Source organism: Schistocerca serialis, chromosome 1 (assembly GCF_023864345.2).
Source record: "Schistocerca serialis cubense isolate TAMUIC-IGC-003099 chromosome 1, iqSchSeri2.2, whole genome shotgun sequence".
Lineage (NCBI taxonomy): Eukaryota > Metazoa > Arthropoda > Insecta > Orthoptera > Acrididae > Schistocerca > Schistocerca serialis.
In genome coordinates this window covers 607,745,198-607,758,233 of record NC_064638.1, presented here as the reverse complement: position 1 = coordinate 607,758,233, position 13,036 = coordinate 607,745,198, and the positions used below count along the sequence as shown (strand labels likewise).

Genomic DNA, 13,036 nt, shown 5'->3' with positions numbered 1-13,036 from the left:
ACAGAATCAGGAGTCTGTTACACGAAACTGTTTTGCCTGGGCTACTAGTAAGTCATAGGTAGTTATTAACTGGTGTTTATGCTGGTTGCACATAAAGAGACTCTGCTGTAAAACAAAGCTGATTCAGTTATATGTTAGACATTTTCAGTTTTCTGTAAATACCAAATAGCCAAAGTTGACATCATGTATCTTATTTCAAACACCACAACACCAAGTTTGATGTTACATACTGCATATGGAAACTTACAAAATAAAAACATTCAACAATGCATAAAACCAAAATCATATAAATAGTATTTCAACAGTATTAGGAACAGAATAGACTGACATTCACTGTAAAGATGATCTGTTGAGTTGCAGACAGGCAAAACGAAAAGACTGTTAAACGTCAAATCCTTCTTCAGCAAGGAAAATACAAATACGTTCGCAGAAGCAAGCATACCTCATGCAAACATGACCACTACCAGCAGCAGCTCTGGTTTGAGCCGTCAGTGGTAAAAGTTTCGCGCATGAGGTGTGCCAGCTTTTGTGAATGTGTGTGTGTTTTATTTGCTGAAGAAGGCTTTGGCCGAAAGCTACAATGTGTAATGTTCTTTTTTGTGGCCTGTCTGCAGTTCAATGAGTCAGCTTTATGGTGAGAGGCAACTTATCCATTTCCTAAAATTGCTGATATTCAAACCTGGAGTTTCAATTGTTTGTTTAAATGGTACTTCACCTTGATTAGAGGTACCATGAGTCCAGCAGGCAATTCAAAATACGGAACACTTGGCATTAACTCATCCAACAAGACTTCAGGAACAGGCGTGGTCACTGCCGGTAAAGGAAATCCTGGAGGCGGCTTACTGAGATCCGGTAATTCCACTCCTGAAAACAGATTAAATGTTTCAAAAGTAAATTTTAATGAAGAAAATACTGCATAAAACTTAGCTATATTGTTAAAGTCTCTGAGCTTATAAGCACATTTAGAAAACTCTGATCCAGCATACTAAGTAATTTTCTTTGCACTTGAGAACATTCCTGCCTGGCAGATCTATGACATTATTAGCAATTAGGATTGTGAAAGAGCCACACTGGTTCCTCTCAACCCTAATTATGAAGTATCTATCTTATGCTGGAAGAACAGACCGTGCATCTAGAGGATATGTAGCACTTATGAGTCTTTAATAACAATCCAAAATACAGGTGTTTTACAAAAGATACCAGGTTTTAAATTATCTACATGTCATTGGCAACCAAATCGATCTTAGTAAGATGAATGGATTACACAAAGAATATAATGGTATCACATAACATCACTCTGCAGAACAAAGGGTCAGTATTGTCAGCTTCACTGCACAAGTCACCTGGCTATCATTGTACCATAGTTCTGCCTTTCCAGTTGTTTTATCTCTATTTTAATAATTTTTATTTCATCATACTCCTTTTCTCCCATCATGTTATTAAAGGGCATAGCACCACCAAGCATTCACAGGAAAGCAGCTGCAGAACTGAAAAAGAAGAAACGGGAAGCTGCTGATCCCAGACATCCCATGTTTGGATATGAGCCTCAACAACCGAGACTCAGATCAAGAAGGAGCTTTATCCAGACAACTACAGCAACTCTTTCATCTCCTAGAACCCACCAAGAAATACTCTCTGCCTGAGTTGCACCAAATTAATGTTAAACAGGAACCAGCCCGAGGCTCACACTTGCATTATGGGACATGGAAGGCACTGAGCAGACAGAGAACTGGGGTGTCATGATGCAAAATCATCATCAGGAAATAGAGCTTCAGCCTGTGTGGCAATCTACAGGACCAACAACATCTGCTAATCTGCAGGAACTGGCAGAATACCTGTGCTATCGGTGATCTTGCTGCAGCTAATAAAGCAGCAGCCAAAACCACTGAATATTGGGCTCTCCACAGGACAAGAAAGAGAACTATCTTGCAATCTTTTTACCTTCCTGTCTGTATTTCATGAATTCTTGTTGAGCGAATAAATCCTTGTATTTTTATTGTCGTTACTTTCTGTCTTTATTGAATTTTCTAAAATGAATGCTTTGTATGTAATTAACCTCTGTATGTTATTAATCCTCTACCAGTAATGTAATAATTTCATGTCCTGAGCACACAAAATAAATAAATCCCATCATGTGTTTTCACATTATGTTATTCTCTTACATTTTAAGACACACCTCGTACTATTTTACCTATTGCCACTTCTATTATCCACTGTATATGCTTTCTGTACTTTCACAATACTCTGCTTTTAACTATGGCTCCCCACTGCCGTATCTTCATTCTAATCTCAGGTTTTTATAATCTTGTCTACAACATTCCACTGTTAATATTTATTTTATTTCATTTCAGTTCCCTTCCTTAGATCACGAGTGGCTTTCTTTTATGACCTTACCAAAGTTTACAAGATATTTCTTCTCTCCTTTCACAAGGAAAAATAGTTACTGTTTGGAGAAATTATATTGAGTGTTACTGGAAATTCTTCAATGGTGCTGTTGCTGTTTTTCACTTTATCTTTGTTGTGTTTGATGTTTAACTTTTTAATGCTTTGAATCTCACAAACTCACACTCTGCATGCTTCTCCATGTGTTGTATAAAGCAGTAGTTAATCCTTGTCGAAAACAATATGCACTGTGCAGTGCTAATGGGACACATGTAGTAAATACCATGGTGTAGCTCTTGTATTATTTACAGGTAGATTCAATGGTGCGGATTATGTGAAAGGGTGTTGTTACATCAAAGCAAAAAGTGAGATTGAAATTAAGAGCTTCTGATCCTTACTAAATGGATATTACATCACAATAAAAAGTGAGGTTGAAATTAGGAACTTCTGAGCCTCACTGAAAAGTATTAGCACTTACAAGAAAGAAAATAATATTTCACAAGCTGGATGCACAAAGTTTTCATGAAAAGCTGTATCATTTTGAAGTTAAATAGCTTGGGGACAAGAAGATTACAAGTGGTCTCTTTATTGTGAACATTGCCATTCAATTGAAAGATGCACCCTGCTGTTGAGCCACAATTATTATATACTGCAAAAATATAATTCAGAAGTTTCACAACAAACGTTAAATGGTGCTGAAAGTGACAATGGAAACTGTCCTTAACACTTGGAATCAAAGAAAAAGTTATAATAAGCTGCAAACACAGCTGTTGCACTCACATCAAAAGCAATTCTAAATGTGTATCATGTTCAGCACTGAGATGGTGCAAATAAATAATGAAATTAGTAATCAGCTTTTGAATATGTCATCCAAAACTGACACACTTGCCTGGACAGTCAATTCTTTCTTCAAGTTTGCCTAGTGTTGAAGGGCTGTTACAGAAAACTGTGTCATTCAACAGACACTAGACTCAGTATGTACTAGACGGCAGTGACTGAGGCTCAGCTGCAACATCTCACACAGGCCTCTTAGATTATGCTTAATAAACACACAACTGTTGCAACAATTTCCAATGCAACTATAATTTGTGAGTGGCTAACATTTTTAACAACACTTTTACTACAGTAGCCAAATGCTGCAATTTGTTATACAGATGGTGAATGGTTTTCATATCCACACACTTTAAAGCTTGAAAATGAACACGTTTAAAACAGAAATGCTGGCCAGTACTAACTTCCAGGTGGTGAAACATTTTGTGCTGCCAACAGACAAACACAAAAATAAAAGTGATGACATTATCTATGCATATGGAGTTATTAATTCCTTTTTCAAAGAAACTGGAGGAACATAGGGGAAAATTTAAGAAGGAAAGGCAGGTCACTGAGACCCCAGAACGAAGGGACCCACCTGTTTGGTCACACCAGCCAACTTCATCCTTACCCATAACTACTTCCCTTTTGAGGGCCAGACCTCCAAAAAATCAGAGGGGGCCGCTGTGGGAACTAGGACAGCCCATCCTATGTCAATTTTTTTAATGGGCTGCATGGCAGAGGCATTCCTCAAGACCCAGAAGCTGGGGATCCCGACTCAATACATATTTATCAGTGACATCTTTGCGATCTGGACTCAAATTGAGAGGAACTGCTACATTCTCTGCAACAAATTAACTCCTTTTCCCCGGAACCTTTCCAAAACCAAAGCAACCGAGTGAGGTGGCGCAGTGGCTAGGATACTGGACTTGCATTTGAGAGGATGACGGTTCAATCCTGCGTCCAGCCATCCTGATTTAGATTTTCCGTGATTTCCCTAAATCGCTCCAGGCAAATGCCGGGATGGCTCCTTTGAAAGGGCATGGCCGACTTCCTTCCCTGTCGTTCCCTAATCTGATGACCTCGCTGTCTGGTCTCCTTCCCCAAACAACCTTACCCACAAACAAAGCCACCTTCCTTTACATTGACCTCCACCTCACTGAAGTCCACAACCAAAGCTCAGTCCATATAAAACCAAGCAATAAGCAACAATACCACATTCTGAATGCTATCAACCCCTCCACATCAACTGCTCTCTTCCATATAGCATAGGCATCCACAATATACCTACCTGCTCCATTAGTGAATCCTTCAGCACTTACACCACCAAACTCTCCCAGACTTTCACCTTCCATAACTACCCCACACATGTTATTCACAATCTCTCCTCCCCAGCAGTATCTTTTTCTGAGTCAGTTCCCACTTACAAAAATCTCAGAAGCACTCAATGCTCAAGTCAAGCCCTAAAATGAGATCCTCCCTCCCCGATATCCTATTAACATCACCCAACGTCAGCTCCCATCACACGCCTAGGCTCCATAACATCCTAGTCAAACCATATGACATTCTCAAACCATCATACCTACCCCTAGTTTCCTAACCCTCTAACTGTCCCCACTGATAAATCTGCATCATTCACTATTTATTCTAGACTCATCATTGGTAAATGGTGCAATATCGAATGCAGAGCAACTCATGAAACCACACAAGTTGTTTATCAACTAAATTATGTCCATTGCACAGCATTTTATGTGGGCAAGAGCACTAGTAAACTGGCTGAGCATGTGAATTGACAGAAAAGAGCTCCCTACCTTAGGGAGATTCTGTACCTAGTTTCCAAAATGCTTTACCAGATGATTCATGCCCCCAATGCCTGCTACATCACAAGGGCTACTTGGATCCTCCCATGCGATACAAGTTGTTCTGAAAGTCAGAGATGGGAACTTGGCTTCAACCCGTCCTTGCACCCGACATCTTCCTGAATTTAATCTCTGTTAATACGACCTACCTCTCTTTTTTCATTATACCTTTATTTTTCTCAGTTTTGTCTGCCTCCCTCCCCACTTCCTGTCTTGCATTTATTTGCATTCTCAACTGAATTTTCCATTGATGCAGCTGAATATGCATAAACCAAGATAAGTGAGTGAATTTACTGATATTGGGAGGGCTGTAAGAAAGCAAGAGGATATATAGAATAGGTTATGAATAGGTAAGTATAAGGCCTATCTGTATAGGGGGGAAAAAAGTGTTAGTTCATACAGGCTCCAGTGGAATATTAAAAATGCTATAGCTTAAAATTTTATTTTAATGCTTGTAACATAGTTCTTCTGTTCTAATTTGCCATGGTCTAGGGACGTATCTTTTTCCATATATGCCTAACAAATAAAAAGTGGATAGCTCATGGAAGAAAAGTATTTTATTTCTACGAGTTTTAAGCACACCTGTTACCCACTATGTGCATCATGAACCATTAGGTCAAATTTTTGGATGGACGGGAATAATCTTCAAGAAGACAACTGCCGCATCATCATCGACATTGTCGTACTACGAGAGACCTACATCATGTCCTGCAGGATGCCTGTGTGAAAGTAAAAACTTTCGATCACGGTGTTATCATCATACCTCTCTCTCACCAAATTAACTGTATTTTTACACAGTTAATAAGAAATTTAAAACTGTGCACAGGCAGAAATTACACGAAAGCAAAGTGACCACAGAAGACGCTATATACACTGATCGGGAAAAAAATAACAGAACCAAGAAGGAGATGCGCAACATAAACGAATGTTGATAGGCATATTTCTACATCTAGAAGATGATGTCTATTCCGATTTTGTGCCAGTTGCATAGGAGTGCCACTAATAGTGGCACTATGGGAATGCAAATCAGGTTTGCTTTAAACACATGTTGTAACAGTCATGAACATTAGTTACTTTTGAGATTGGATGTGTGAGTTGATGTTAGTCAAGAATGCCTTTAACATGACAAAGATGGTATTATCAACACCTAACTGAGTTTGAACGAGGTTGTGTAATAGGGCTATGAGAAGCTGGGTGTCCCTTCTGCATTACTGCAGAAAGACTTGGCAGGAACGTAGCCAATGTACATGACTGCTGGCAGCAGTATCACGAGAATGTATGTTTCCAAGAAGACCAGGCTCAGGCCAGCCATGTGGCACTACTGAGAGACAAGACCATCGTATTCAGCATTTGGCTCTGGCACATCATACTGCATCTGCACCAGCAATTTGAGCAGCAGTTGGCACCACAGTGACACAATGAACTTTTACAAATTGGTTAGTTCAAGGACAGCTCCAAGGCAGACACCCTGTAGCATGTGTTCCACTGACCACCCAACTACCAACATCTGCGACTTCAGTAGTGTCCAGTGAGAGCTCAATGGAGGGTAGGGTGCAGGTCTGTTGTGTTTTACGATGAAAGCTGGTTCTGTCTCAGTGACCGTGATGGCCGTGTGTTAGTTTGAAGGAGGTCAGTTGAGGGTCTTCAACCGACTTGTCTGCGTACTAGATACACTGGACCTATACCTCGAGTTATGGTCTGGGGTGTGATTTCATATGACAGCAGGAGCACTCTCATGGTTATCCCATACACTCTGATTGCAAATCTGTATGTCAATCTAGTGATCTTATGTGTTGTGCTGCCATTCATGAAGAGCATTCCAGGAGGTGTTCTCCAATGGGATAAGCTCACCCACATACCAATGTTGTAACTCAATGTGCTCTACAGTGTTGACATGTTGCCTTAGCCTGCTTGATCACCAGATCTCTCTCCAGTCGAGCATATATGGAACATCATTAGACAATAACTCCAGCATCATCCACAAATTGTGTTAAGCTTCCCTGTATTGACCAACCAAGTCCAACAGGCATAGAGCTCCGTCCCACAATCTGACAGCCATCACCTGTACAACACAATGTATGCACATTTGCATGCAACATTCTGACATTTACACCAGTTATTAATGTCCAGCATTTCACATTTTCAATGTCTTATCTTGCACTTACATTAACCTGTGATCTTGCAATGTTAATTCCTTAAATATGATACCAAGGAAAATGTATGCTCAAAATTTCATTATTCTACATTAATTACTTTTAGGTGTTGCAATTTCTTTTCCATCAGTGTAAGAAGCCATCAACAAATCTAAAGAGAATATTCAAAAAACTGTTAAGGTTTGATGCCATGCTTCATTAAGGAACAACATGTAATTTCTGGCCAGATACAGGTACAAAAATAGGTGCACAGTCAAGTGATAGCAAAAGAAAGGCAGTAATTCTTATGGAGAGATAACAGACATTCCTCTCCTCAAGGAAAATATAGGAGTAAAATCACTCTTACAATTTAAAGGAAAATGCAATCAATCTACACATAACAGAGGATTGCACCAATGCTGGTCACTGTTTACCAAAGATTATTCAAGCAGCTGCGCATCACTTAAAATTCAAGGACACAAGGCACTCTATTGTTGAGTATGGTGTACAGCTAAGTTGCATAACTGCACATCAATACTGTTCATGCCAGACAGCTTTCGAAGTGTGCAACATATATGTGCTTCAATATGAAGGGATTTGTTGAGGTTTATGAGTTCCTCTCTCAAAACTTCTGGATTTGGAGGCAACAATTATATGAAAACCACTCTGTTGCTTTGAATTGTATGCTGTTGACAAGTTTATGTATTAAAGGTGGACGTAGTCATCTCCAACACACACGCACACACACACACACACACACACACACACACACACACACACACACACACACACACGCCAAAGCAAACCAACCTTGCAATAGATCTGTGAAAACATTCAAATAGCTTGTTTGTCATAACAATTTAAAATGAAGAAAGGAATGTAGTTTTCAATATCCTGTCTCGATCAAGTAATTATGCATGGTGCATTAGCTAAGATTAGGAAGATCGGGCATGGCCTATTCAGAGAAAGCCAGATACAGGACCAGCACTAACATACAGGCAACAAATGCAACCATGTTGGGTGCCATAGCTTGAGAGGTGCCAAGTTTAAGTGAAAATCCAGAAAATTCCAGTAAACGTAAGTTTTACATCAACAGCTTATGGTTTTGTCTCCATGCCAACAAAACATAAAAGCAGGAACTTGTTACTTAAATGACAATTATCCACACATTATCTGATACCTCTGCAAAGATTTCAGTTTTGTTCATGAGTCCGTTGACCACTCAATATCTCAGCCATATCTAACAGTGTTATTTTTATTTCACTTAAGACTTTTTCTTATTGTGTTAATGTTGTGCCTGAAGTGTGACTGTGATGAGTGCATATAGAATTTATTGTCGTTTTTTTGTAGTTGATGATTACAAAAGAGAAGGGAGGAATGAAGACTGCCGAGCTTATGGGAGAATTACTATCAACAGTGTTGAAAGCCCTCACTCCGTAGAAGGTTGGAACTGTTCGCCACTAATCTTCTTCCATTTCTAGCTTGCAGCAGGTGGGGTGAAGTATTCATTCGTGTTGTAATAAGATGATACACCAGCAATCTTTTATTAGAAAAGTAACAAGCACATATTTCATTACAAAAATAAAAGGACCTCTGTAAAAGCCAGAAACAAAATGCAATCACAGATAGTGTGTATCTGAAAAAGCCCAAAATCTCAAAGCAGAACAAACACACTGGTGTCGACTCCTATAGCATTTAATAGATGATTTGAGTATACTAGCTACACATAACTTGATTTTCTGTGACAGTATAGGCTGTGAATTCACAATAACGTGCTTCAAAAAATTATCACCTTGAATGAACATCTCTGGAGGATGAACATACAAGACACATGAATTACTTGTGAAAAAAATATTCAACATGAATTCGCATGATACCATCAAAACTGCAGAAAATATAGACAACCCAAACCTGCATGTCCATTGGGAACTTTCATCTCGAATGTAAGTGCAATGTCTTAGCCATTGTGCCAGTAAGACAGAGACAGAGACAGAGACAGAGAGAGAGAGAGAGAGAGAGAGAGAGAGAGAGAGAGAAGAATGGATAAATCCAGAAAGCAGGTGCCAGATTACAGTTCACTGGAAGGTTTTGTTATGCATTCAATCTTGGAACAACACCTACCCATCTGATACCCTTCACAAGTCAGAATGACTGAAGAAATTTAAGCAGTTCACTGAATAGCAATGCAAATGGCTGTAGATTTTATCTAATACACATGAAACTTAAGCAGATGTTCAAGAAGTTCCTATGGGAGCCTCTACAAGAACGATATTAGAATTTAAAATTCCAAATATTTGTCTGCAAAGAGGATTTCAACATACATCCTTTCCTATAAACAAAACTCGTAAAACAACTACACCAATAAAAGTGGAGGAATCAGAGCACATAGATAAGTGGTAAGGTTGTCATTTACATGCACAGCATCTGTGAATGGAATGATATGGGCAAAAAGTAACTGTTACCAGTACTCTCTATCATAACCAATATGATGCCTCATGCAATAGTAATGTACATTCAAAATTCAATCAGAAAATTTAGTTGTAGTACATGATACATTGTACAAAATTACAAACACAAATAACCAGATATGATCCATCTGTGAGTGTACAATTTCCAGGTAACAGCATATTAGAAAAGATTGTCAACAATTTTATTCACAATTTCTGTACAACTTAAAGAAGAGCACTCACCTGGTGGAAAATTAACAGGAGGGTAGCCTGGTGGTGGCTGACTGAAATTAATTTCAGGAGGAGGACCAGCTTCATTCTGTTGGTGTGGTGGAGGTGGTGGAGGCGGTTGCTGTGTTGCTGCTAGAACCGGGATGTGTGACTGAACACTCTGGGCTGCAGCTAACTGTTGATGTTCTGTGAACAGTAACATTGTCTGTTAATACAAGAACCATCAAAAAGTAAGGTGAAGATGTGGTCAGGTGAGTAAGTTATCTAATAACTTTCAATATAAAAAGTTAAATATGGAAGACCAAACAGGGTGAGCCAGAATATGCAACTGCAGCAAGGCTGACAACTATATGAACAGGGAAAATAGCCTTATGCTCTTGGGAATTGTTCCTTAAGTAGGAGGGACGGAAAATTGAGCAATGTGTGTGTGTGTGTGTGTGTTTTTTTTTTTTTTTTTTTTTTTTTTTTTTGGGGGGGGGGGGGGGGGGGTTATGGGTGAAGGAAAGAAGAACAGTCCTTCCATAATTCCAGGCATAAGACATAGAAACAACAAACAGAAGAAAAAAATGCTAGTGGGGGAAAAAAGAAAACAAAAAAAGTTATGTAGATTATAGATGGTAGCAAAGTTGGGGGGGGGGGGGGGGTATTCAAATCAGCAACAGAGTCCAAAAGGAATCAATGGAAGCAGAAGCATGACAGAAAGAAGAAAGCTGTGTTTGTGATAGCGAAAAGAATTATTACTCAGGGCTACAGGAAATGATTGTGGCCATTCTGCTTGTTCGTACATGTCAACCCAGACACATGACTGACAAGTAGGATATTTTTACAAGTATTCTGTCACTTGTTTTTGCTGCTTAAATATGAGCATAGGTGTTAGGAACAGAATCTAGCTGTTTGTAGTGACTATTCTGGTCAGTCATAGCATAAAGTAGCGAATTGAGTGTGCCACAAAATGTAATTTTATGAATGTGATACCACTTTCAATCAACAACAGGTATTTGACACAGATCAAACGAAGTCCTCCACAATCGTCCAGGGTGACAAATGATGGTCCTCTCTTGCTCAAAACCAATGGCATGGATGGCAGAATAAATCTCAAGTTAAATCAGCATTATTAAAAAGCAACAGGACACAAAATGAAAATCCTGTCATGTTAATGACGGTGGTCTTCTAGCCACAAAAAGCACTGATGGATATTCCGTTAACAACACACATTATAGTCTGAAGCCACTGGTCAGAGGAGTGTGCGCGTGTGTTTATGTGCACACATGTGCCCTAATGAATTGCAACTTTGTTCTGAGCCTGAAAACTGACCCCAAAAGTTTGTAAGAAACAAATTATTATTGTGCAGCCGCACATATGCAGTATGAAGCAAATGTATATACATGCTCAAGGCTTTTTTTGAGCGAAAAGTATGTAGACAAGCTTCTATGAAGTTTTACTGTGCTATAAATGATGCTGTTAGTGATTCTTTCACTTGTATGGACAACCGAATTTGTCTCTATGGAGTTAGCTATTTGATAACACACTATGGTAGGTCACTTAGGGCATCGGAAGTATTCTTCCTGGACATGAATCATAATGAACATGTCCTGTGGGTCAATGAAAGATGTATTGTTGATATTCGAATATCTGCCAGGCTGTTGTCCTACTTGTGGAGAAGCAAAATGTTTCCCAAGAATCAACCAATAATATCATAAGATGAAAGCATTTTTCTCTCACAACTGTCTTGCAACACTGGCCATTCAGTGACCATTAGCTACAGCAGGACAGGTTTGGTGGAACGTAAATATTTTACGAGTAAAGAAGATCATTCAACAAAAAGTCATCAAGAGGCACTCACACAAAAAAAAAGAAAGAAAACTTGCAAGCTTTTGGAGTAAATCCTCTCTCGAGCTACAGTAAAAACAAGCACACATACACATGGCTACGCCCCTACATGGTGCCAGCTGAACGCACAATGCCAACGCTGCAGTTCGACAGGTGGGTTAGGTTGGGCAAAGGTTCTGTCTATTGAGATGTCAAAGGGAGAGAGAGACAGGCAGGAATAGGGGTTGAGGGTGTATGGCTACTGGCTCAGAGAGAGGCACCTGGATTGTTGCCTAGGAATGCAGGAGGGAGGGGTGGCAGGTTCATTGGCTGGGCATGTGATGCACAGGTGTTGAAGCTATTGAGGAGTGGCACATGGTGAAGTTGACACGGGGACACGAATTGGAAGGGTACGATAAGTCAGGGGGAAGGGGAAAGTGATGGGTGGAAGGTGTGGAGACAGTGGATTATCGGAGATTGAGGCAAGAATGATTATGGGAGCAAAGGATGTATTGCAAGGGTAACTCTCATCTGTGTAGTTCAGAAAAGCTGGTGGTGGGGGGAAGGATCGAGATGGGCTGGGTTGTGAAGCAGCCATTGAAATTGAGCATGCTGTACTCAGGTGCATGTTGTGCCACTGGGAGGTCAACTTTATTCTTGCTACTTGTTTGGCAGTGGTCTTTCATCCTTGTGGCAAGCTGTGGCAATTTGACTGTTACCATTCCTTCTGCACCAAAAATCCCTTCCTTACAGCCCAGCCATCAGTGGATGATGTATCTGCAGTGACAACAACTGCCTTGCCCAGTATGCTGAAGGTCTTACAAAGGCCTTCAAAGACAGGCACAACCCAACCCACCCTCCCCCCAAACCAAGTCCATAAACAAATTTCCCACACCATACCTTGTAATACCCACAATCGTCCCACCACCCCCAAGAATCAACTACAAAGGTGCATCCCCATTAACATCCAACAGCACCCTGGACTTGAACAACTGAACTATATCCTTCATCATGGCTTTGATTATCTATCAGCATGCTCTGAAATGGAGGACATTGTACCCAAGACCCTTGTCACTCCTCCTAAAGAGGTGTTTCATCACCCACCCTACTTACACAACAGAGTAGTCCATCCCACTCTCACTCCCGCTGCACCCTGTCGCCACAGGGATCATATCCCTGTGAGAGACCCAGGGGCCAGACCTACGAGTCCACACACACCCAGTACTTCCTACTCCAATCAGGTCACAGATTTATCCAACCCCATCTGAGGCCGGGCCTAATCTATCTAAATTATAGCTTAACAGCAGGTGTTCACTTTCAGATAGGTATTCTGTATTTTGCTACTGTTGTGTAGTGCCGCTGCAAT

At 40.1% G+C, this 13,036-nt stretch overlaps 1 protein-coding gene across 4 annotated transcripts in view; it reads right to left on the bottom strand.

Annotated features, from left to right (window-relative positions):
• Nucleotides 1-13,036, bottom strand: part of LOC126477483 (calcium homeostasis endoplasmic reticulum protein) — a 352,133-nt gene that overhangs the window by 119,822 nt on the left and 219,275 nt on the right. For all 4 annotated transcript variants that reach the window (XM_050103620.1, XM_050103623.1, XM_050103621.1 and 1 more), the window contains 2 exons: nucleotides 9,874-10,047; nucleotides 716-864 (listed from right to left, as the gene is read on the bottom strand). In XM_050103620.1, the coding sequence (XP_049959577.1) occupies nucleotides 716-864; nucleotides 9,874-10,047 (323 nt within the window). The remainder of the gene's footprint in view (nucleotides 1-715; nucleotides 865-9,873; nucleotides 10,048-13,036) is intronic.